Source organism: Indicator indicator, chromosome 15 (genome assembly GCF_027791375.1).
Source record: "Indicator indicator isolate 239-I01 chromosome 15, UM_Iind_1.1, whole genome shotgun sequence".
Lineage (NCBI taxonomy): Eukaryota > Metazoa > Chordata > Aves > Piciformes > Indicatoridae > Indicator > Indicator indicator.
In genome coordinates this window covers 16783360-16809113 of record NC_072024.1, presented here as the reverse complement: position 1 = coordinate 16809113, position 25754 = coordinate 16783360, and the positions used below count along the sequence as shown (strand labels likewise).

Here is a 25754-nt window from a genome sequence, read left to right as displayed (position 1 = left end):
GTGAGGGATGTGGGCAGACCCTTTCCTAACTCTTGCCTTGGTTCAGCATCCTCTCTCCCTTCTTCCCTCCCCATCAGCAGGCAGGGATTCACCACACCCAAGAGAGCAGCAACCCCAGGCAGCAGCAGAGCAGCCTTGCAAACCCATCTCCAGCCCTTAGAAAAAGGGAAGCAGGGCTGAGCAGGGAGGCTGCCTCTCACAACCAGCTCTGGCTCTAGGCATTGCTGGATGGGCCAAACATTAAAACTGTGCCAGGCACTTAAGGGTTGTCCCAAACCCCTCTGGCAACAGCAGGGAGGCTTCGGGGGTTTCTGGCTCCCTGCTTGCAACGTCCAAGCAATCCGCTTTGCAGCTCTGGGGCTCACAGCTGCTAAATGTCCAAACCTGGGGAACCCAGGGGGCTTCCAAAGAGCATCAGACTGTTTTAAAAATACTTTATTCTTTAGAAAATACAGCGTTCAGTACAGTGTGCTCTGCTCCCCCCAGCTTCAGTCCCCCCACCGCCCACTCTGCCGAGGTCAAGGCAACATCGGCACGTTCATCATCGCAGCAGGAAAGCAGAGGGCAGGTTTCACCAACCCTGTTTCCATCTTCCTGGGCAGGCAAGTGGCTTCCAAGCCCTCCCTAGCACCCAGCAGCAAGGTGCTCTCCCCTCAGAGCTCCCTGTGAGGCCCAACTCACAGCAACAAGGTCGGCCCTTGGAGCCGATGATGGCCCTTGGTGGTTGGGGATGGCCCCAAGGGGGCACGCAGGGGCTGCCACACCTCCCCACATGAGGATTTAGGATAGCCCATGTCATTTTTAAGACATGGGGCTTCCCTTAGACCAGAGCCAGCAGCAAACCAGGGGAGTGATGGTGGGGGGTTGGGGCACGTGGAGGGAAGACACCGAGGCTTGAGGTCCCCCCAGCTTCCATCCTAAATAGGGAAGGGGCTGAGGTCAAAAGGGGATGCAAACATCATCCAAAGGCAGAATGACCTTTCCCCAGGGCGAGGCTGAGCTCAGTACTCAGGGGAGACCTTCTGTCTCCCACTGGCCAGTCCCACAGACACACCTGTGCCAGTAAAGCTCACCCCACAGTGAGGGGTCCTGCCCGCACCCTCAGGGGGTGCAGGATCACTCCAGGTCTGGGGCAGAGGGTCCTTGCACACCATGAATGGGACAGAGGAGCAAAACCTGGGGGCCAGGGGAGCAGGGAAAGAAGCATTTTCTCTTTTCAAACAGGAATCCTCGACGCCATCCCCTTCCCTTTGCATAGTGCAGCTTGCAGGCACGCATGTCCTTCAGTCACCCAGGGGCACCGACAGCAGCGGCTCTGACCCCAGGGGGGACAGGAGCAAGGCTGGGGGACACGGCCCCGCTGCTCCTGTCCTCTGCCGGCAGCCCCGGGGCTCGAACAAGGACGCAGGGAAAAGAGGACACTGACAGCCCCTGAACCATCCCCATCACTCTGCCCCCAGGTGCAACAAGCCATCCTGATGTTTAAAAAAGGAATGAAACAGGAAAAAAAAAAAAAAAGGGAAAAGAAAAAGACTGAGATGGAGGGAAAGATCCCCAGGCCAGCAGAGAGGAAGGCGGGAAGCGCCGCAGGGATGCTGTCCGTTCACCGCCCGGTGCTGGGGATCTAACTGTCCTCGCCGTTCTCGCCTGGCCCCTTGATCAGCCTCTTCTGTCCCCGTTTGCCCACGGGCCCCTTGGGCTTGGCGAAGGCCTGCTTGAAGGCATGCTGCTTGGGGTGCACCTCCTCGTAGAGGAACTCCGCTGTCAGCTCAGCTCCATCGTCGATCTCGATCTGTGCCCAGGAGCAGCAAGCAGAGGTTAGCGGCTCCCTGGGGCCTGGACACCCCTCTTTGGGGCACCCAGCACCCCCCTGAGCCCATCAGGGTGGCCGAATCAAGGCTGCAGTACAGTCCCTTGCAGATGCCCAGCACAGGTCTCTGCTCTGTCACCTCCGGCTGGGCTTGCACTTACCTTCTTGGCTATCTCCAGGCAAAACTCCTGCTCCACAGTGTCCAGCAACCGGCTCTTGCAGCTGGAGTAGAGCATGCGCTCCTTGATGCTGCATTTGTACCCGGGCATGGAGTAGATAAAGACTGCAAGAGGAGAGCAGGGCTTGTGGTGCTGCCTGTGCTCATGGCCAAAGAGCACTGGGCAACCACATCCCACCCCAGTCATAGCTTTTCCAGCCCACAGGTCCCAGTTTCCTCAGAGGCAGAAAGTCAGCCACCCCAGCCACCACTCCTCTCTCAATCTCCCCTGACTCTGCTACTTCTGCAACACAACAGCTACACAAACCCTCCATGGCAGCACCCACAGAAGCCTGCACTGCAGATAGCAGCTTCTTGTAGCACCAAAGGACTTGCCAGCACCCACCACAGGTTGGTAGCAAGCAGGAACTAACTCAAAGCCTCTTGCTCCATCATCTTGATCACTTTCCTTGCTCCTCACATAACCAACGATCCAGGGAGAGCAGGGACTAGCAAAGGCTCTAACCAGCTACCTCCAGTGCCAGGGCACTCACCAACAGACTCCAGATAGTCTCCCTCATGTGAGTGCTTGTACAGGAAGAAATGATAACGAGCTGAGTCCTGGGGGATCCTCTTGGGCAGGTCAGTGATCTCCGTGGGGCTTGTGTGCACCAGGTCAATGGTCTCCCGCTCCAGATCCAGCTTCTGATGGACAGAGGAAATGGGAATGAGAGGCAGCAAGAAGAGGCAGGAGGAGCAGAGGAGCCATGTGAGGGACTTACCAACTGGATGTAGTTGATTTTCTTCTGCTTGAGCGCCTGGATGGCTTGCTGAGCATCCAGCTGCAGGGGGAAGGCCAGGCCCTGCAGAGTCTGGTGCTTGCTCTCCACACTGATCTCTGCCTTCACCTGGGGATGGAGACCACCCTGAGCATCAGGACAGAGACCGGAAAAGGGCAGGGAAGGGAGACAAAGGAAAACCAGCCACAGCAAAAAGTCTTCTCATCCAAGGAGTTGCCTGACACCCAGCTCATGGGGACTACAGCATGAGACCACTGAAAGTCTGCCAGGCTCATGGCAGAGATGCTTGTCACCATGCCATCACACCAGGACAGCAATCAGCCCCAGCCATGCACCCCTGGACCCCTCTGCTTCTCTCCCAGCAAAAAACACTTCAAAACTGATGCTTCCCAGTGATTCCCTGGCAGGGATGCTGTGACCAGTGCTGGTGTGTAACTGTCTCTGATAGTCTGTGACCACAACTTGTGGGTAATGGGGAGAGCCCTGAAATCACCACGTTCAGCTGCATGGGTGCTGAGGGAGGGTAAACTTCTCCTCAATGGGTTTCACTGCAGCAGACAGGCATCCCCTCCAACACCAGAGCTGGGCAACTGGAGATCCACAGCTGAGAAAGATCCTGGCCTGCTTTCCCTGCAACCCCTGCAAGGCAGAGGCTGTTGCACGTACCCTAAGCAAACCCCCTAGTCCAGGAGACCAAACCTCACTTCAACGAGGGAGGACAAAGAGATTGCAGAGACACCACATTGCCCCAGGTGCCTCCATCCAGCCACAGGCAGAGTCCCTGAGCAGACCCGGTGGGCGCCGCGAGCTGGCGGCAGGGAAGGGAAGGGGCAGGACGCGGCAGGTGCGGAATTACCTCCTCGGGGCCCGGGGACTCTACCAGCGATGGGCAGCAGCAACAGCCCCCCACCATCTGCCACAGAATACAGGGAGACGGCGTCACTCCGACGGCGGAGGAGCCCATCCCACCTCCAGACACACAGAGAAGCACAGAATCATAGATTTGGTCGGGTTGGAAGGCACCTCAAGGATCATCCAGTTCCAACCCCCCTGCCATGGGCAGGGACACCTCACACTAGATCAGGTTGCTCAGAGCCACATCCCAGGTAAACACTCCAGCAACACTACCCCAGGGCGCTCTGCAGTGAGTGGGAGTCCCTTTCCTCTCAGATCACAGAACCATCAAGTGGTTTGGGTTGGAAGGGACCTTTCAAAGGTCATCTAGTGCAACCTCCCTGCAGTGAGTAGGGACATCTTTAAACAGATCAGGTTGCTCAGAACCCCGTCCAACCTGATCTGGAATGTTTCCAGGATCAGTTTGGGGGATTTTGGACCAAGACAGCCCAGTTGGATTTTTTTTTTTTTTAATTATTCCGATTGTCTTCCTTCTTTTCCCTCCCCCAACAGAGAAAAGGAAGGAAAAAAAATCAAGGCATGCCGAGAGAAACACAGGAGGTTTAGTTCATATCTCAAAACCAGCCTGGCAGCACCAAAACAGATCTCATTACAGGGCTGCCCCCTTCACGACATCTGCCCACATCCCGGGCAGATGATGGACCTGGTGCCTGGAGCAGAGCATGCAGAAAATCACCACCGGGAGAAGGAGAAGGCAGGCAGCAAGCGGTCAGAGCAGCCTACCAGCTCGGTGCTCGAGTCCTGGGAACAGGAATCCTGCCAGCGTGGGGAGAGCAGACACACCGTCAGCGGCACCCCGCGCGGGGACACAGGGGGGTCTCGTATGAAACGAGAAGGGGTGGGGAGCACACGGACATGCCAGGAGGATGGAGCCATACCATCTCTCTGCTGGAGGCCAGAGAAGGCAGGTCCTGGCGGAGCAGGCAGGGAGAGCAGCAAAAAATGACAAGGGAGACATCAGTGCCGGGGATGAGCAGGAGGGAGAGGCCCTGCCCTGAGCCCTGGCAGTGTGTCTGCCGACGTCCTGCACACAGCCCGTCCCTGCACCCTATCTCCTGCCTGCTCCCCAGTTAGGGCGGCCCCAACCCAGGGTCTGGGGTAGTGATGGCTCCATGCCAGGGTCAGGATGAGTTCAAGCAGTTGCAGCAATAGATTTTGGGCTATCCTTCACCAAACAACTCATCCTAAAGGAGTGAGGGGAAAAAAAACTGCCCAAGCCTACATCCATGCCAAGCATCCTAGAGGATGACCAAGGTGTGAATACACAGCTCTCAGGAAACAAATGCTCACATGTCATCTGGTGCCAGATGGCAAGAGGTCCAACTGGCCTCCAAGCTCTGCTGTTCCACCATCCCTGTGACGCCACGGCACCAGTAGGGGCCCAAGAACAAGCAAAGGATTCAGACAATGCACACAAGCTTGCCTGGTCCTACCCTACTGAAAGGTGTGGCACAAGTACATTGCCACTGCCAACAGCTCCAGATCCTCATCCTTCTCCCCTGTAAATGCAAGGAGGCTTGGAAGGGTTACACAGTAGGACTGGACAGACCTGAAGCTGCAACACGAAGCATGCTGAAGTCCAAAAAAACTACAAGGGGTGGAAAGTTGTCCTAGCAACATGATCTCCTCCACACACCTCTGTATTTTCTACTTCTTCCCTTTTCAGAACCATTAAAACCTGGCTCAGTGCAACACTCCTAGGTTCTGGCAAAGCCTTTGCTCTACGCACTCTCCAATGTGGGGCAGCTACAGATGACACCCCCTTAACACACTGCAATGGCACAGCCACCTTCAGTTCCTCTTTGTTCTTCTGCCTCAACCCCCAGCTGCAAAGCTGCTTTCCTCCTCTCCACGGCCCCAGCAGTGTGTCACGCCTGGCTCCCCTCCATGTTTCCGAGCCTGCGACACCTCTAGAAAGACCTCCCACTTGTGGGTGTTCAAGTAGCTCGATGCCAAATGCAAAGCCATGTCTTAGCCCACAGTCTGCTGACAACTTCCAGCTCAGTGAGGCTGGTGACATTCTCCAGCTATTAAAAAAAAAAAAAAAGTAAAGCAAATGACAAGTTTTAGTGAGCTCCCGCTCAGCTATCAAGCAGGAGAGGGGCTCACAACATTGCCTCTGCTCATGCAGTCCTCAATCCACAGGGGAAATTTGGCTCATGCAGCCTAAAACCTGCTTTACCAAAGGCTGGGCACCCTTCTGGGGGACCTGCAAACCTAAGTCCTTCCTATCTTGGTGTAAAAGGCTGCTGTGCCAGCCCTGGAGCACCCATCACCTCCCCTCCTGCAACTATCACCTCCCCTCTTGTTTTGCTGCTTCCCCTGCCACCCCTTCTCCAAACTGTTTGGTGGTCAAAGAGCTTCCCAGGGAGGTCCTGCCAGCCCCTTCAGAGTGAAGACTGCAAACCAGGCTGGCATCTCAGGGTGTCATGCTTCAACAGCATTAGAGAAGAGGAGAGCTGCAGCCCCAGCAGCAGCTCCAGCCAAGGGGCACAGCAAAGCACTTGCAAGCTGGTGGCTTTTAATGAAACAATGTCCCTCATGCCACTGCCAAAATCCTGGTGGGTTGGATGAACCATGCAGAGCCCTAAACTGCTGGCAGAGGCATGGGCAGGTACACAGAAGTGCTGAGGTCAGGGCCTGCCCAGCAGCTGCTTCACAGGTCACTTCCAGGCCTGGCTGCTCACCCCCACACTCTGAATTGCTCCCCCAAATGAAGGTGCAATGTGCACATGTGTGGAGGGACCCCACAGCCTGTGTATGCACCTGCAAGGACCCTAGGGGTAAGGCTGTGGATGACATGGCAGGCCAGAGGCATTGCTGCACTGAGCAGGGTGCTACATGTTCAGTGCTGCTCCCACACAGCTGCTCTGGATCAAAGTCCTCTGCTTTGCATGGCTCCAGAAACTCTCAAAGCTGCACTGAGTGAGTTTCCCCTGCCAAGGACCTGTGTGTGGCACTGGGCACCCGAGTCACAGCTCCCACCACCTCCTGCTCATGCCTGAAGCTGAGCAGGCACAGCCCCTCCACCAACACAGAGACCCTTCAGCACACCCAGCACTTCTGCCTTTAAATCCACAGGCAAAAATAAATCCATTTTCCTCTCCTTCTAAGTGCCAGTGACCGCTACCCCTGGCCCAGGCTGACGCAGGGTAGCACACATATAAAAATTATCCCAAACCAAACCAAAGAGCAGCAGCACCTGCACCCAGGAGCCACATCTTGCAAAGATAAAGGTGGGAAGCAGAGCATGGCAGACCAACTGGACAACCAGCACCATGGCACCACTTACCTGGGCACTCGACCCTGTGAGACACAACCCCCCAAGCCCTCTCAAAGCTACTTAATCCTGCAGCACTTGGCCAGCCAAGGCAAAGGCACAGGCACCCAAAGGTGCCAAACAAGCCACAGAACCACCATCAGCAAACACCTCTCTCTTGTCCAAGTGTGGACATCACCTTGGATCCTCCAGCAGAAATCCTGCTCAGCCCCTCCAGACTAGGAGCTGGGATAACCACACTCAGTGGAGACCATCCCTTGGTGGCATCTCCCAAATGCCCCTCAACTCTGCTTCGGAAGGTGGAAATCTCCTGCCTCATCTTGGCCACTAATTAATGGTATCAGGCTGATTGGCTTCACATTTCCCAGGCAAGTCCTGACCCACCCATGAACCCCACAGTCCCAGCACAGGCAGAAGAGCAAGGGATCCTCCTCTAGAGAGGAGGGTTTTCTGTGACATTCAAGTGAAATCCTCCCATCCCAACAAAATCCTGCTCCCAGGTTGTCTTCCCACCCAGTGAGCCAATCCTCTTCCCTGCCTTGGTGTTTTGCAGCACCACAATGATTGGCACAAGTGCCACAGAATACTGTCAGGGAGGCAATGGCACTGCAGCCTTGTCTGTCACCAAGCTTACCCCATGCTACTTCCAATTCTTTTTCCAGCATATAAGTCTCCAAATTTAGGCGAAAATCAGCATTTCTTTGGACAGCATCTCTCATATTTGTAGCCACAGAGGAAGAGTATGGGAAAGGAAGCTGCTGCACCCAAAGATAAGCCTGGATCCTTCCTGCCTGCCCCACAAATTCAGACTCAGCTCTGGCTTCTGCCTTATACACAGAGGTTAGAGTCTGCTGCCTGCTCTCAGCCTCAGGCCACCTTCTGATGGCAATTACAGGACGAGGAGTGGAGCTCTGAGCTCATGTCCCAGCAGGCAGAAGAAGTCTGTAAATTCCTCTGTATGCCACCAATTTGACCATGAGGATGCTTGGTCTACTTCAGCAAGGGCAGGAACAGGTTAAACCACAGAGGTACAAGAGCATACAGTAGAAATGAGCAATCCCTTCTAGCTGGACAGTCACTCAGGATCACAGGATGTTAGGGGCTGGAAGGGACCTCTGAAGGTCATTGAGTCCAACCCCCCTGCCGGAGCAGGACCATAGAATCTAGCAGAGGTCACACAGGAACACATCCAGATGGGTCTTGAAAGTCTCCAGAGAAGACTCCACAACCTCTCTTAGCAGCCTGTTCCAGTGCTCTATGACCCTCAGAGTGAAGAAGTTCCTCCTCACGTTGAGGTGGACCCTCCTGTGCTGTAGTTTCTATCTGTTGCCCCTGCCCTGTCACAGGGTGCAATGGAGAAGAGCCTGTCCCCTCCCTCCTGACCCCCAGGCCTCAGATAAACATTTATCAAATCCCCCCTCAGTCTTCTCTCCTCCACACTCCCACACCTCCAGCATCAGACACATCCCTGCATCCCACACTGCTGGCTCCTCCTCCCAGGCTGGTGGACACTCACCTCATTGATGCGGATCTGCTGGAGCTCCTGTTCAGCTGCAGTCAGGGGGGCTGGGGCGGAGCAGGAGGACACATGCTTTTGGTAACCACTCAGAGACACGTCCTCCTGCAGACAGAGGGGCAGGGGGAAGCATCAGGGAGTGCTCAGCTTATCAGGGTTGGTTACTGCTGCAGGGCTGGATGCAGACCCAGCACTGAAGCTGCATCTGAGCAACGCAGTGGGTCTTGGTCTCTTTCCTTACCGGAAGGATCAACCCAAGCAGTGCTCTCAGACGCCTCCTTCCAAATCCCATGCTCCATTTTAAACCATGCCCAAGACCACCCACGCTCATTCAGACCACCCTGCTCCTCCCCAGACACTAATGGCTGCAGAGGTGTAGCTCCTCTACCTCATTAACAGAGCTTGTGAGCATGAGTGTCAGGGGGAATGTCAGGACCATGGCCCAGGAGCAGCAGACATGGGCACTGGAGCAGGAGGGCAGCCACCAGCAATGCTCCCTGGCTTCCATCAGCACAAGAAGCCACAGAGGAGGGCTGAAGCCCAGAAGGCCCTGGCTGGGCAGCTCCCTTGTTGGAAGGGAAGGAAAAACCTCCAGTCAAGTACTGCTGTGGAAGCACAGCCAGATGACCCCTGCATGGCAGCAGCATCTCTGTCTGCTGGAGTGACACTGCCACCACCTGGTGCTTCTGATCCCACTGAGTGAAGTTCAGAGCCTTCCTCCCTTCTCTTCCACAGTCTCCACCACAGAGTGACTGCAGCAATGCAGGCAGGACAAAGTGGCAGCAACTACCCAGGAGACTAAAGCAGTGTTGGGGACAAGCCTCCAAACACCAGCATCCCATGTCCTGCCTCACGTCAGTGCTAAGCCCAGGGGAGGCTGCTCAGGTCTGAGCCCAAAAGGCTGCCCAGGAAGCACCACTATACCTTCACTGTTCCAAACATCTCATCCTTTATGTGCCCCCCACCAAACTCCTTCTTCACCGTTGCTCTGGTTGCAGCGTACAGCATCTTCAGCCGGACCTGGGAGGGAGGGAATGAGGTGGCAAGTGTGGTTAGAGAGAGAGGGCATCCTGCACAGCGGGCCTGGAGAGCAGCAGCTCCACAGGTTTTTGAGATATATATATAAGATACCTATTCTTATGATATTATACATACACACATGTACACACAGAATCAGAGAATCCTTTCTTTTAGAAGAGGCCTTCAAGATCATCAGGTCCAACCATTACCAAATTCTACCAAGGCTGGTGCTAGACCACGTCCCTCAGCACCACGTCTCTCCCTCTTTGAAACATCTCCAGGGATGGGGATTCAATCATCTCCCTGGGGAGCCTCTCCCAGTGTTTCAGAACCCCTTCAGAGTGAAGGTGTCTCTTTGCAATGTTCTCTACATGTATGTGTAGACAACACATACAAATCTACCCAGATGATTTTATTCTAGTTGTGTATCTGTATGTGCACACACACACACACAAAATGAGATTAACAGCTATTATATAATAATAATAATTATTATTGTATAAATGTGTGCATACATATATGTGTACATATGAAAAAAATGTGTATTTGTTAGATAGATTACTCTGCTCTTATGAGACCCCCCACCTCCAATACTGCCTCCAGTTCTGGTGTCCCCATCAGAAGAAGGACACAGAGCTGTTGGAGCGAGTCCAGAAGAGGGACACAAAGACGATCCAAGGGCTGGAAAACCTCTGCTATGAGGATAGGCTGAAGGAGCTGGGCTTGTTCAGCCTAGAGAAGACTCCAGTTGGGGGAGCACCTTATAGCTGCCTTCAAATACCTGAAAGGGTCCTACAGGAAGGCTGCAGAGGGACTTTTCTTGAAGGTGTCTAGTGACAAGACAAGCTGAGACAAAGTAGGTTTAGACTGGATCTTAGGAAGAAGTCCTTCAATACAAGGGTGGTGGGTCTCTGGAGTAGGCTGCCCAGGGATGTTGTGGCTGCCTCCTCCCTGGGGCTGTTCAAGGCCAGGCTGGATGAGGCCTTGAGCAGCCAAGTCTAGTTGAGAGGCACCCCTGCCTGTGGCAGGGAGGTTGGAGTAGGTGATCTAGAAAGTCCCTTTCAACCTAAGCCATTCTATGATTCTGTGATAATATCTCACCAAATCGGAAGGTCCTTTTCCTATAGGTGTACTCTATATAATAACAGTAACAACAAATATTTGTTATCTATATTACAAATACAGTTTACATAAATGCCAAGCACGTCTTACCATGGCAGTAAATCTCTCTATTGTGTATTTGCTATAACCTGTATGCTAAAGATACATAATCTCTATGCTGCCACAACCTGCGTGTACACACACACATGCACCAAGCACATGCTGACACAGCAGGAAACCTGGGTCCTGCTGAAAGCCCATTACAGAGATGGCCTCAGCCAGATGGTGCTTTCCCAGCAGTACCACCAACACCCTCCAACCCAGGCTCCCTCCCAACCAGCCCTTTTCCATGCACTCTCTGATGCTGTCTGCAACCCCACAAGCCAGCTCAGCCCAAGGGGGACAGCCTGCCTGGCCCTTTCCAAGAGTGGTTTTGGAGCTAGACCTGGAAGTGTGTCAGCAGCTGCTCTGCGTCAGCCCTCAAGCAGAGCAGGGCCAGGCTGGAGGCACGGCCAGGAGGGTTGATGCCAGCACCAGCCCTTCCCAGTGATGTTTTTGGCCAGAGCTATGGTGGGATCATAGAATCATAGAATTGCCTGGTTGGAAAAGACCTTACAATCAAGTCCAACCATAACCTAAGATCTCCTTGTACATAACTGTTAAACCACAGCCCTAAGCACCTCAGTCTGATGTCTTTAAACACCTCCAGGGACGGTGACTCCACCACTTCCCTGGGCACCACTTTGCAGCCCCATAGTCCACGCATGGTCCCCTATCTACATCCCAGACCCTCCACCTCCTCATGCAGTGCTGCCGAGGCCATGGAAAGGGTCCAGTGTATCTTACTGTGTCTTCAAACTGCCCCCATCCCCAAACCAGTCTCCACTTCTGACACAGGCATGGAGACGGAAGGTGTGAACGCTCCTCCTCAGCCCCAGCACACAGTCATCCTGGCCAGCATCTGCTGCACCCTCCACCTCTCAGAGCAGGTCTGTGACCACACACTGGGGTGTCCCAGCTGGCAGGGAGCTCACCGGGGAGCTGTCGGGGGACCAGGAGATGAAGAGCCACTCGTAGCCCTGGGCGTTCTGGCTGTCCAGGCGGTACAGCACGTAGCACGGCTGCTGCTCATCCAGCAAGGGCAGCACCAAGGCGTCATAGTCAGCGTCCCAGCGTCGGGACAGCTCTTTGTGGGCTCCCAGCACGAGCTGTTCTGCAAGGAGAAGAGGGAGGAGGTGGTGTTAGCTGAAGGCAAGGCTCAGCTCACCTTGAAGGACCACAAGGAAACTTGTCTAAGGGCTTGCTGCAGCTAGAGCATCAGCAACGATGTCACCCTGCAGAAAAACAAATTAAGGTCTTGAACCATGTCCAGCAGTGTACACCCCCCACTGGTGAATGCCATCCGGACTGTGGCCACCATGGATGGACTGAATTTCTGCCAGCATCCAAATGCTTCCTGTCCAACCACCTCCTCTCCCATGTCCTCCTCTCTGCTGACTATCCATAGCCTCCCTGCATTCTGCTCCCTCCAGCTATGTAGTCTCCAAGCATCCCTCCTTGTTCACAGTGGAACAGATTTCCTCCATCCCACCTGGATAAGCTCTAGGGGCACTAGAAGACTTCAGCAGGGACATGAGGAATCACCTAGATTTGGGGTCCCAAGAAAAATAAAGCATAGCAAAAACCAGGTCAATGAACCCAAGCTGCGTGAGAATATTGGATTCTCCATAAACTCAAAAATGTTAAATTCAGAGCTGATACTCAAAAGCTGTGCCTGAAAATACCAGAGATGTCCCAGAGACCCCAGCATGACAGGTCTGCCAGGATAGCTCCAGCCTCTGGAACTGATCTACATATTTCATGCTTGTGTCTGGAGGATCTTTCTTCCAGCTGCTACACAAGCAGGGCTGGAGCCCTGCAAGCTGGGCAGTGCTCAGCTGGAATTTAAATGCTACTGCAGCCATTGTATGAACAGGAAACCCCCAGTCAAGCCAAGCTCTGGGATGGCTGGATGGAAAAGCATCAGTGCTGGAGATGATCAGTGCAGGTTGTTGGAAAACACCTTGTATTTTTGTTCCACTTTAGATGTAGAATGGTCTGGGGGGAGATGTTAGGACTCAGAACAAGATGTAGGCAAATCCAGAGGTGCCAAAGCAAAATGAGCTGGGGCTTGGACAGATGGCACTCCAGGGGATGCCTGCTGGCACACACCCTGCCTGGACCACTGCCTGCCAGCAGCCAGGAAGCCGCTTGGCTTTGGCTGCTTTTCCCACCCTCTCCCTCCCACCCAGCTCAGCAGCAATGAATCTCATAGCAGGAAGGCTCTTAAGGAAAACAGTTGAGGGATAAAGGACTTGGGTCCATTACTCTCACCCCTCCTTCCTTCCAAGCAGGACATTCCCCCACTGCCAGCCCTTCCCTGCCATGGCAAGCTGGCCTTGTAGCTATTTGTGCACAAGGGGCATGTGCTGCCAGGCCTGCAACAAGGTCAGCAGAGAAAAGGGTGCTGGAGATACTTCACCTTCAGCAGAACTACCTGCTTTGAGAAAGAGAAGTGTGAAAACCTCAGTGTACCCCTAAACTAAGCTTAAAGCCCTGCAAATGGATGAGTGCATCCTGAAGACCTGGGATTCGGAAGAGGCCCCAAGGAACTTGCCTGGCCAAACCCACTGGCAGCTCTGTCTGCCAAACATCCCAACACCTCACACACGAGGCAATGGGTGTCAGATCACTCCAGGCTGTTCCCAGGCTGTGTCCAAGCTGGATCCCAGCCCTGCTGCCGTGAGCCAGCAGCCTCCAGCTTTGCCCTGGGCTGGAGGAGCCACTTCCTCCCCTGCTCTTCACAGCCCAGCTCAATCCACTCAGGGCCAAATTCCCCTCCTTGGGAAGCATCACGACAGGAAAACTCACAGCAGCCATCCTTTAGTAAAACATCACCATCAGCACTGGCTGTTTCAGGCTCCATTTCTGCTGGAAGAAGGGCAGCTGGGAGCATTTCTGGCTGTGGAGGTGCCCTCAGCACTAAGCTGCAGCAGGCTGCCTTGCTCCCAGATGCCCAGAGAAGGCAGTGGAGGCTGCAGCTCTGGCAGCAGGACAGTGCAGGAGATGGAGGCTGCAAAGCTCAGTGTACATCACTACCTACACACAGAGAAATGCACCATGATGCCAATCTTGTCCAGAAACAAGGCTGGCAGCGTGGGGTACAGCATCACCTAAAACCACATTGGACCACAACTAGATCTCATGCCAGGAAAGTATTGTTAAGCCTCAGTGTGCAATCTCTGCCCGTCTCATATCTCCTCTATCCAACCCTGCCTTCTCCACGCCAGCCCCTAAAAGCAGTATCAGCTCAAAGAGCTCCCAGAGGGTTGCTCAGCCATAGATGCTGTCCTGGGATGCCTGGACCCAATGCATTTGCCATAAGGCTCTTTGTACCATCTACCTTTTCCTTGCCATTGCCCATTCAGAAAAGCCCCAAGACAAATGCTCCATAGATGGGATTGGGGGCTTCTCCTCCTTATCCCCTGTACAGGCAGGGCAGCTGGCATGTCCTCCCTAGCCAGCTCAGGAGACATCCTGTCTGGGGTCAGCATGCTCAAGTCCATCTGTCCAGCTGTGATATCTGCCTGGCTGCTCATTACTGGCTGAGGGTCCTTCTCTGGTGGGTAGCAGCAGGCTGATGTTGTCTTCTGTGTTACAGAGAAGAGCAGTGGCTCAGAGGGACCAAGCAACTTGTACCAAATTGCACAGAAGGGCAGACAGGAGGTCCCTGAGCCAGGCTGCTGAGACCACCTGCTGCTGTCCCAAGCTCTTTGGTGAAGAGATGCTCCTGGCTCTCCTCCTTCCACCTGCTTTAGGCTCCACCACATCTCAGAGATTTCTGCAGACACCCAAGCTCCTCCAGAGCTGCCCACGGATGGGGCAGGCCAGGGGAATGGAGCCAGCAGGGTATGGGAGCCAGAATGAGAAGCACAAAGCAAGGCTGGTCCATGAAGCAGCTGCTGCTGCTGGCATATCAGAAAGATAAATATATCCCACATCCCTCCAGCAAAACTAGCTGTTTTGAGAAGGAGAAGGGTAAAAACCTCAAGGTACCCCTAAAATAAATATATTTGGCCTGATTGAAGATGGTTTGACACAATTTCCATTGATGGGAAAAAGTCTCCCTTGCCAGCATCACCAGCCACAATCCAAAGCCAGTGGCACAAGTCCTAGGCCCCTAAGTCCAGGCTTAGGGGCATCCATGACATATCCTGACTCCCACTTTTTGAAAGGAAAAGGAGCCAAGAAAGCAACACCCTTGTCAAAGATGCTCCAAAGAAACCATAGAGATGTCACTTCCCAGCACAGAGAGACCTCACCGAGGACAAAGCCAACAGCAGTGAACAAGTTGGCCCTGCTGATGTGTCCAATGTTGTGCTGCTCTTCCAAACAAGGCTTTGCAGCACCTCCAGAGGCCACCACAGGCTCCTTAGGAACACATCCACCTTGGCATCTGCAGCCTGGTCCTGGAGGCCCACCCAAGGGAGTTGGTGACAGCATCTTGGCAGAGCATTAGCATCCCTGCTCCCATGAGAAACAAGTCATTCATATGCAATTGTAAGAGGCTGAGGTGATGGAAAACCTACACCACAGAGGCTCCTGCTGGGATCTTCAATCAGTGCTTTGCTCCACTCATCTGATGGATTTTGAGGCCACCTAGAAGCACGCTGCCATGGGAAAAATGTGGCCAGGTTGATGCCAGCCTGCAAATTGGGGTGGGGGCAGCCCCAGGTACAGGAGCAGGGGCTGGGCTGGGCTGGCTTTCAGAGCATAGCATCCCTTGTGGGGTGCAGTTAAGGCCCTGTGCTGAGCCCCACCCTAAAGCACCTGCCTGTCCTGAGCATCTCCTTGTCTGGCATGAGACACCATGTCCAAGGAGGAAGATGCTGCATATTGCCCCCAGCCAAGGTCCCATGGCACCCACAGCAGCTTCTCACAGGGCTCCCATAGCATCATTTGAGAGAGCAGCAAAAGCTGCCCAGATCCCAGCACCAATCCTGGACACTGGTGTCACCCCCCTGGCAAAGCTTTGCTTGGCCCTGGCACTGCCTCGGGGCTCCTCGGCACACCCAGATTCTGGGCTTGTATGTCAGGTCTGGCTTGGCAGATGCCAGGGAGCCCCAGCAGCATGCTCCCGGGGGTTTCCAAAAACCACGAGCTGGCATCACAGTAACAAAGAGGAAAGGAGGAGAGGTGACACAGAGAACCAACATGGTGTAAATCAAAGCACTTCAAGGCAGGACTCACCCTCCTCGATGACGACCTTGATGAGCCGAACCGAACCGCTTCGGGCTTTGGCAAAGAAGTCTCTTAGCTCCGTGGTGGCTGAAAGAACCAGAAACATCACGATCAGATTTAGCAGTCAGAGCAGGTGCTGGGCTGCCTGGTGATCTGGCCAGGGAGGGGAGCAACTTGGCAGGATAGGAAAAAAAAAAAAAAAAAAAAAACGAAAAAGAAAAAAAAAAAAACCAAACAAAAATCTCCGGTGCCCCAATAAAATATTAAAAATAACAATTCCAAAGCCAAACAGCTGGGAACAAAGTGCTGGTCTCCCTGAGGAGTCAGAGTTAGCCAGCAGCTGGGGAGCACATGTGATCCAGAGAACTTGATCCTTGGCCTGGGTGAACATAATCACCCAAATTTAGATGATGGCTTGGCCGGTGCAGGCGGGGAGAGCTCAAGTGACAAGTTCATCCTCTTTACAGAGTGGCAGGCTGTGCATCCAGGGGGTGGCTGGGAGGTGTCCCAATAGGCTGTGACATCCTGGGCTCATGACACGTGGTGGGGATGCTGCTCCCACGGTGCAGACCAACATGACTCCAAGCTGGAGGCACTGGTTTGAAGCTGGAAAAGGGAAAGGCAGTGCCCCTGGGGTTTTGCTGCAGAGCCGGCAGGGCTTTGTTTGAGGAAGGCTTTTAGGAAGCATTTTGGGGACTCACCTTCCTTTTCACACCCCCTTCTCAAGCACCAGGCATCAACAACCAGTCTTTGGCATCCTAGCAGGAGGCAACAGCTGGCAGCAGGTGTTGAAAGGAGCAGTCCACAGCCAGTGTTGGAAGTGTAATGTGCCCACCTTGAAAGCCTCATCAATGCAGAGCTCCCTGTCCCACCCAAACCACACTACATGAGAAGGCAACACCCAAGAGAAGCAGCTTGGACAGCTTGAGCTCCCTGACAAGGAGCATCTCACAGCCCAACTCCTCCTAGGAGCCCCTTCAGTTACATGCCTGAGCTCCTCCTGCACAGTCCAGGGGGTGCTGTGAGTCCAAAGCCACAGGCAGCTCTGTGTTTGGCAGAGATACGAAAGAAACCAGCCTGGAGGGATTCAGGTCCTGGGCTCAGAGTTGTTGGCAGTAGCCCCTTGATCCCAGCTCTTGGCCATGTCACCTGCCCAGAACTGAGCATGGTGCCAGTGCAGCCCACAGCAGGAAGCAGCCCTGCTTTGGTCCTGAAGCCCAAGAGCACCACAGTGAGGACACTTTGCAAAGAAAGCCACCACTCCCTCAGCCAGAGAGGTGTGGTGCTGCACAAGGCCTGTACCCATCCCACTTCAGTTCCCCCAGCTGTGGGCACCACCCTTTGGCACAGCCCCCACTGCTGCAGGAGGAGCCTTGATGTTACCCTTGCTTGTCCAAGGGACACAGGGCCACCAACTCCATCACATGCCAGTGCCCTCGGTCCTGTGGAGGCAGACCCTGAGCTGAGGCACTGCTCACAGCTCCCCCAGCCCCATGGAAGGAGTGGCCATGGATTCTTCCCTATGGGAAAATGCTGATGGTGATATAGGCAGAGAGGTGGGCAGGGACGTCCTGGGGAGCCCCTTAGGGAACACCTCCCTGTCCCCCTCAAGCAACACATCTGAGATGTCAAAAGCTGCCCTGATCAGAGGTCCAGATGGCTTTCCCTGTCATGGAGAGAAGAGGCACAAATAAGAAGAGGTCCCAGACTGGGACCCTACAAAGAGCAGCACTGGGGTACAAAGCTGGAGATGCCATCCCATGGGAACAGGCACACAGACACCCAGCAAAGGCACATCAGTCTGCCAGAGCATTTTAGGGGGACACACAGACAGTTTGCTAGGGTTATCCCACCACGAGCAAACCATCCTTATCCCTCCTTCAGCATCAAGACAGGTTGGGTCTTTTAGTTCCTGAGTGCAGATCTTCACCTTCCCCAAGCAGGGGCTGGGAGCTCAGCCTGCTTCCACCATGCCACCCAAGGACGCTCTGGTATTTTTAGCCCTTCTGCTGCCAAGAGAAGCTGCTTCCTTCCGGTGGCATCTGTGGGTGCTGCAAGCACACAGGCGGAAGAGGAGGAGAAAAAGAGACATTTGTATGCCCAGGAATCCTCCTGCAGGAGACAACAGCTCCTGAGGAACATTAAGCTTCACCAACTCCTACCGTATGGCCAAAGTAGGAGAGTAACAACGGTCTTGGATGTTCTATAGCACCAGCTACAGGGGAGAAAGAGCAAAGCTCTGCAGCACTAACGACCTTGCAAATCCCTCTGGCTTCACCCCATCCCTCTCAGAGCTCAAGGGCACACAGGGATCTGGGTAAACACAACCCTTCAGCCCACCTGGAAACACTAGGAGTGCCCAGAAGTCTTGGGTGAACTGCTGGGATGATTGGCAGTGGAGTGACTGACAAGTGATGGCCCAGTTCTGGGACCTGTGTGGTCACAGAGGGGCTTAAGGGGAGGGGGAAAAGCAGAGATGCTGCTGGAGGAGCTGAGCATGCCCTGGGAAATACTGCAAGGTCTGCCAGGGAGGGAGATGCTTTCCAGAGGAGACAGAGGCAGAGCTTTCAAAGAACTCAGAGCAGGCTTCCAAGTTTGAATTCTGCCAAAAAAAACCAAACACAAAAAACCTCCATAATTTTCATTTAAATAAAAGAAAAAAAATGACCAGGTTGTCTTCAATGTCCCCTTCTGTCTCTTGTGAGGCAGAGCCAAGAGCCAGGACAGGAATAAGCTAGGAAAGGCTTCAGCACGAGCTCAGCAACTGCTCCCTTACAGCATGATTACGACTTAATTGGCACAACAGACTTGATGAGATGTCTTGTGTGCCCAAAATAGCAATAAAAATGTCCACAGCTGGCTCTGGAAGAAAAGCAGGGAGGAGATCCTGGAGATGGAAGAGAGCAGTACCTCTGCCCTTGGACATCTCCCTGCCAGGAAGTCCCTCCAGGACTCAAGTGATGAAAATCCTATGGGTGGGGAAACCACCAAAATCAGGGAAAGGCAGGAGTGATGGGGCAGAGGACTGGAGGGGGATTGCATGTCCAACTCACCCTCCAAACATGGGTTCCTGGAAAATCCTGGAACAAATAATCCAGAAACAAATCCAAGCTGGGCTACAGCCAGCAGGGATCTACCGAGATCGAGTTGCACGAGATCAGTCTAGCTTCCTCCAGCAGAACCACAGACCTGTGGGCTTCAGGGGTCTCAACTCAGCTTTCTAAGCATCTTCAAGCGTCAGAAGCCAGCTTAGGAAACATGATGGTGGTGAACCTCTACAGCACAAGCACAAAACTGCTTGTGGATAACTCTCTGGGAGGTATCAGAGGTTGGATCAAGCAAGGTCTCCTGCGGACCTGTGGTAGGTCCAGGTTTAGTCCACGTTTCCATGAACACTTCTGGCAACCACAATAATACTTCCTGCAGCTGTAAGGTGGGAAGCTAGAGGAGGTGCAAGCACGTGCTGGAGAAGAATTCACTGTTCTCTCAGGACACTGGAGAAATGGGCTGGGAAAAAAAGAAATAGGATGAAACTCAATAGGAAGCAAAGTACTGTAAGCAGGAGAAGGACCAGCTACACCAGTGCAGGGCAGGGCCCAGCAGCTCCAGAGAAGAGAGGTGGGTTGCAAGCCAAGTTCAGGTTAATCACTTCATGTTATTGCAGGCAGAGTCATTGGGGAAGGCAGGAAGAAAAGCACAACCAAGTTATTTGCTGCTGACAAAGCTGCAGGCACAGCATGAACAGCACATCCAGACTCAGCATTGTGCAAGAAGCAAGGCACAGGACAGACAGCACCTAGACCAGAAGGTGCAGCAGTAACCAAAGGAACTGGGGCTGGTCATCCCAGAGAATAAAAATTATGAACCACTTGTACTGCTTTTCCAGCCAGAAACATCAGGTCTCACCTCAGCATTTGGTAAATCCTGCATTGAGGGTTGCCAAACCCTGGGAAGGACACCATGGCTCCCTCCCTGTCCCAAAAAAACCCTCAAAAAGCCCTTTGGGGCTGCTGCTGCTTTGAGGCAGGGTGAGCTCAGTGACATCTTGAGAAACCTGGCCTTTCTACAAGGCAGCCCTGCCACCAACCCCCCTGGCAGACTTGGTGGGCATAAGCACCTGATGCCTCCTCAGCCCAAAAATTGCCTCCAGCCGCTAAGTCGTGCAGCACCTCCCTCCCTCTCCCACTTGTTTGTAGGCTGCAGACAAGTTGTCCCCTATTCATGAGCCACCTCTCAATTAGCAGTCTGCTAACAGCACATCCCAGGTCCCCTTACACCACAAAACCTCCTTGTCCAGCAGCACCTGCCACTCATTTGGGATGGAGGGCTGAGCCGAGCCAGCCATTGGCACCAGGGCACACAGGCTGGGCAGCTCAGGGTGACAGGGAGGTGATGTTTTGGCCAGCAGTGGCCTTCAGGTGGCCCTGATCATGCAGGCAAGCTGCCAGAGGAGAAGAGGAGCTGGTGGTGGGAAGGCACAATGGTGCCTGCCTTCTCATCAGTACTGAGCAGGTGCAGCCCAAAGCCTGAAGACCCTGTGCCTCAGGGACCAGTGGGGTGGCCAGATCTCTGCACTCCTTGAAGGGACACCCTGTTTGCAGCCACAGCAGGCACTGCCCTGGCCCCTGATGCCATTGTTTGGATCACCAGAGGGTGAGATCTCAGTGCTGGGCTTGAAGCATCGCGCTTGCTTGAAAGCACTGCGAGACAGAGCAGTGGGATGGTGCTTATGGGTACTACCCCACCAAAACAGCTCTCCCCTCTTGCATCCCTTTGTCTGATGCTCACAGCCCCATTAGCTTATCTGAGCAGAGCCAGATGAAAAGAAGCTGGAGGGACACAGAGGCCTCAGGCAGTGATGGCAGTCGTAGCCACAGCAACAGGACAGCCTCTCCCTGGGGATGCCAGGGTGGCAACTGAGCCACCTGCACAGCCCTTGGGGAAGCACCACCAGGGTGGGGGTGGAGGAGACATCACACCTCCTCCCCTGAGCCTTTCCCTCCTCCATGCTCTTGCTCACTTGCTGGGGGAGTGACAGGTTTTTGCTTCTCCGACCTTTGCCAGTCCCCCCACCGCCGATGGCAGTGCCCAGATGAATAATGCATGCTCCCTGAAATGGATGCCTCTCTCAATACATGGAGTCACCTTGCTCTCCCAACAGGAAACTTGAGCTTCTGGCCATCAATCTTTTATTCCCTGGACATAATCTTCAAGTCGATGTGCCTCCAGGTGTCTGCTTCCCTTTCACTGTCCAGAGTGCAGCAGGGAAACTCAGCCAAAAATCTAACCACAAAGCCAGGCAAAAGTTGTCCACGCTCCAGGGATGCTTGGCCAGACAGTAGTCAAAGATGCTGATAGATAGAACACAGTTACATCTGCACCACCCACAGCTGTCCTGTACAGATAGCTCTGCCCAGCTCCTGCCAGGGCATCCAAGAAGGAGCACAACTGTGACAGGCACAAAGAGCTGTTGCTGCTGCTGCTAAAATTCCTCCTTTCCAGGTTATTCCAATGTAACTCTGTCATGCAGTGCCTGCTCAATCTTCTTGCTGCAGAGAGCTTTGCTGCTGACAGATGTGGCTGGCCAGTTCAAGAGCTAAGAGGATTTTATTTCTCACCATGGAAAAAAAAATAGCCCTTGCAGGGAATCCTTTTGCTGGGAAAAAGCTACAGATGTCAGGAGAAAATAGGAAGAAGGGGAAAAAAATATCTGAGCAAGAGAGGACATAAGTAAAGCTTTTCTCCCCCTTTTCTGGGCCATATCCTGCAGGATTTCATGCCACTCCTGGTCTGCACTGCAAATCCTGCCCAGAGGCTTTCAGCCACCCGCCTGATGCCAGCTGTTTGCTTCCCAACCCCCGGTTTTCCACGTGCCTGCCCAGGACTTATCTTCCCTCTGCTTTGACAGCTCAGACCAGAGTCATCCAGCCCTTCCCTCACTCTGGGGTAGGCAGTGCCCACCCTGTGGGCAGCATCAGTACCACCCACAGTGACAGCATCCCAGACCAAGAGCTGGTGCCAGCATGCACTGCCCTGCTTTGCTGCGGAAGTTGCTGGTCACTGCTCCTCTTCCCTGCCCGGAAAAGGCACCGCTGGGAGCACAGATTTGGGTGTTAATGGGGACAGAGATCCAGGGACAGATGCTGGCAGCAATCTTGTTACAGCCTCTCAGTGCACATTTTCCAAGAGATTTCCTCTACTTCACTCTTTAGGTGCTTAACTTCAAGAGGTTTGATATCTTAGGATGTCAGTCTGGTCTTCTACTCACAGTGCTGCTCTGGTCACCCTGACATGCTGGGACAAGGGCCACCACCCCAGCTGGGTGTCAACCTCCAAGTTGCATTCTGGCCCCAGAAAAGAGCTCACAACTGGGGACCAGCTCCTCAAAACCATTGTCTCCCAAGGACCCCAGGGGCCATGGACCAGTCATTGCTTCTCCTCCTCTGCTGATGCCAAGACACATCCCTGGTTATGGCAATACCTCTGGTATCCCAGCCACAGAGCTGCCCCTGAATTCAGGTGGTCAGGCACCTGGGGAGCCAACACTGCCTCCCAGCATGGCAGAAGGACAGGGACTGAGGAAGTTGCTTCTTTCATCTCCAGCTTTCTTCTCACTAAAGAGTCAGGAAGCCAGCTGCTTTCACAGCAGACCTTTTCAGACCCAGCAGCTCCTAGGTTCCCCTTTTCTGCTCCTTTTCCCCATCTGACGACATTCCTGCCTGTGTGCATTACCACTATGCTTCTCCTGAAGCAAATGGCTGTTTCCTACCAGACACTCCTGGTGCAAGACTCAGTCCTGGGGCAAAGCAGAGGCTCAGCCACAGACAGGAGCGAAGGTCCTTCCCCATCCCTACATCTTGCTACTAGCCCCAGAAAGAGCTGGCCCCAAACTCCATGGTTTTGGTTGAAGAAACAACATGCATTTGATTTCTTTACTTTCTAGATGAAAAAAAAGCCACCTCCTTTACAATTTTCCTCTCTACTCAGAGGTCACAAAAGAGCACCCAGAGGCAACTGAGTGACCTCCCACGAGCACCAAAGCCCTGGTTCAGCATCATGTTCCTAAGGCACAGCAGCCAGGCCTGGCTTTTAAACTCAAGCAGTGAATGCTGTCCCCATCTAATGTCACTCATGGCAGAACAAAGACTACAAAAACACTTGGCAAGTCCTCACAGCTGTAGTTAAAAAGCAGGTTTCCAGCCCCAAGAAGCCCACAGCAACCTTTGATAGCTTCCAACCGCCTCCCCAGCCTGGCAGTCTCCATGGCAGCTCTGCTTTCTTGCCAGAAACTTCAAGAGAACCACCACAGATACCTACCAAAAAATAATAATTAGCCCCTTGCCTCTGCATGAAAGCCTCACCCCAATTAAACACCCCAAACCTGCAGCTCTTCCCTGCCATCACATCCCATCCCTGAGGACCACCTGCTTCTCCCCAAAAGCCAGGATGACTCAATATCATCGCAGCTGGGGGGCTGCTCCAGGGGCTCCCCCATCACCATGTCACCCTGCTCTCACATGGTGCCACCAGAATCTCTTTCCAACTCGCCCACATCCTCCCCTAAGGCAGCTAGCCAGGTCTGATGGTAACTGACCCAGGAGTAGATGCCTGCCTGCAAATGGGGGAGACCTGGGAACGGAAAATCCTGAAGTGATGTGTGCTTGAATCAATAACGAGGCCCCAGAAACCAGGCAAATGAGGAGAATCCCTCCTCCTCAGCACACAACAGACCTCAGTGTCTCAGCAGAGGGGATGGAAGCAGTAGTGGGATTGCTCTCCTCATCTGATACCGAATCTGCTCTCTGCTGAGCAAAGGAGATAATCTGATCACTGTACCTGGGTGGAGAGGGCTGAGATATTACTCCCCACCCCCCACCAAGCATGGTTCCCTTAAAGCCCAGAGCACCCCAGCTGAGCATTGCTGGAGGGACAGATTTGCATTAGGAGGGGAAACAGCTGCTTTGCTAAAGAGGACAGACAGACTGTGCAGCAGAGGACAGAGGAGAGGACCCAGAGAGCTCAGTCATCCAAAGATGTCCAAGATGCTGCAAGACCAGCCAATGCAAATTATCTTCATAACCACAGGGAGATTTTTATGCCATCCTCAGCTTGGGGATCGCTGCCCGGGTGGAGCAACTGGGCCTGTCCCCACCATGCACTGGCTGCAGCTCCTTGGGGGAAGTCTGAGTCTTTTCCTCTTTCCAGCAGTGTGATGCTGACAGGGCACATTACATCCTACAGGCAATGACAGTGTGTAGTGACTCTCAGCACTGAGCCCAGCAGGTGGGCAACCAAGGTCACTGAAGGTGAGCACTCTCAGAGAGCAGCTCATTGGCTTCACCATGCCAGCACATCCCCCCACAGCCACAGGGTGCCAGGGAGGATGGAATCAGTGGTTCAGAATGGGTGCAATGGCCAGCAACAGGCAGCTGCCTCTTGGGGCACAGGCAGTGCAACAGGCAGCTGCCTGCACCAAGCCCCATGGGAGAGCTCTGCAGAGCAGGGCCAGCACAGCAAGAGCTCAGGTGGGTGCTGGGGATCATCCCACTGATTTGAAATTTTTTTTATTAAAGTAAAGGGAACATTCAACTAGAGCCTGAACTTCAGGGCCTCAGCTTAAACCAGAGGCAGCAACTCTGAACCCAAACATCCTCAGCTACCAGGCAAAGCGGGAGAAAGCACCATGGCTGACTGCTTCTTAACTACAGCTTTGCCAGGAACACCTGAAGGGGAAAGATGCTCTTGGCCATGCACCCAAGGAAGATGGATGCTAATGCCATGAAGAAACAGCAGCCACAAATTCAACATCGTTGTGCAAAGGTGCTGGCTGTGAAAAAGGGATTTGTGAGGGCAATGTCCCAGCTCCTCTACCAGGGCATGCAGCAATGCTAGAGCATGCAGCAGGGCTTCAGGGGCAGCTGGTCTCACATCCCTGCTCCCTACTCACATATTGATTTGGTTACATAAATTATGCAGCACCTCCTGATTAATATTGTTAATTGAGTTGGCAGGTGGGGAACAGGAGGGAACACCATGAGGGATCACAGTCATGCAACAAAACCATCTATAAATGCAAAAGCCACCGTTTTAGGGTGCTGGTCGTGTTCTGTACAGAGCAAGCAGAGAAACTGGAGAGCTTGCCCCCCAAAATAAGGGCCATGGTCAAAGCAGGAATTTATCCCGAGTGTCTGCAATCCCCTTGGGAGGCAGATTAGCATTACCCCTAAAAGGGGAGATGTGACCGGACTAATGAGGGGCTGCGACGAAGCAGATCCACGAGGATTACGGTGCTGCCGCAGCAGAAGTCGCTCTGAGCGGTGTCAAGGCGGTCCATTAGCATCAGCCCAGACAAAGGATGCCGGAGAGCCCCTCACCGGAGCATCCCCGGGGCCAGATCCCTCCTACACCTCCTACGAGCACCCAAATGCTCTGAGACTAGCTCAGTGTCGTTGTCGCCGTCGTTTCCCCCCCCCTCCCCCCCGCCCCCATCTACTTGCAGGGAAACCTGCGGCTCCTTCGGGAAGCTTCATCTTATCGCCCCCATCATCGCTACCGCGACACCGCCCGGCAGTCTGCGCGGCGAGGCCCGGGATGCTCAGGGCGCGACCCTGCCGGTGCCTCCCGAGCGGGGTGCAGAGAACCCAAAGCGGGTGGGGCTGGAGGTACTGCGGGTCCGATCCCTGCCCAGCCCGGCCTGGCAGCAGGAGCGACAGGGCACCCCGTGGGGAGGGCTGGGAGCGTACTAGCGGCTCGGCGGGCACCGCTTACCGTGGATGCCGGTCTGGTGAGTCATGGCTCCGCTCTCCTCCGCTCCGTCCCGTTCCGCTCCGGCTCCGCCGCGTCCCGGGCAGGAAACGCCTGGGCAAGCGGCACCG

At 54.0% G+C, this 25754-nt stretch overlaps 1 protein-coding gene across 1 annotated transcript; it reads right to left on the bottom strand.

Annotated features, from left to right (window-relative positions):
* Positions 1-467: 467 nt before the first annotated feature.
* Positions 468-25672, bottom strand: TWF2 (twinfilin actin binding protein 2). Its single transcript, XM_054387189.1, has 9 exons — positions 25648-25672; positions 15889-15966; positions 11634-11812; positions 9403-9498; positions 8479-8583; positions 2750-2875; positions 2522-2672; positions 1972-2093; positions 468-1792 (listed from the first exon to the last, which is right to left on the bottom strand). The coding sequence occupies exons 1-9, from the start codon at positions 25670-25672 to the stop codon at positions 1625-1627; spliced, it is 1050 nt and encodes a 349-aa protein (XP_054243164.1). The 3' UTR covers positions 468-1624.
* Between the last annotated feature and the right edge of the window lie 82 nt (positions 25673-25754).

Excerpts from the sequence above, each read along its gene's own strand:
- TWF2 (XM_054387189.1), bottom strand. The coding sequence starts at position 25,672 with ATGACTCACCAGACCGGCATCCACG. Across the intron at positions 15,967-25,647 it reads TCACCAGACCGGCATCCACG|CCACCACGGAGCTAAGAGAC; the intron begins GTAAGCGGTGCC and ends TGGTTCTTTCAG. Across the intron at positions 9,499-11,633 it reads GGTCCCCCGACAGCTCCCCG|GTCCGGCTGAAGATGCTGTA; the intron begins GTGAGCTCCCTG and ends CCTCCCTCCCAG.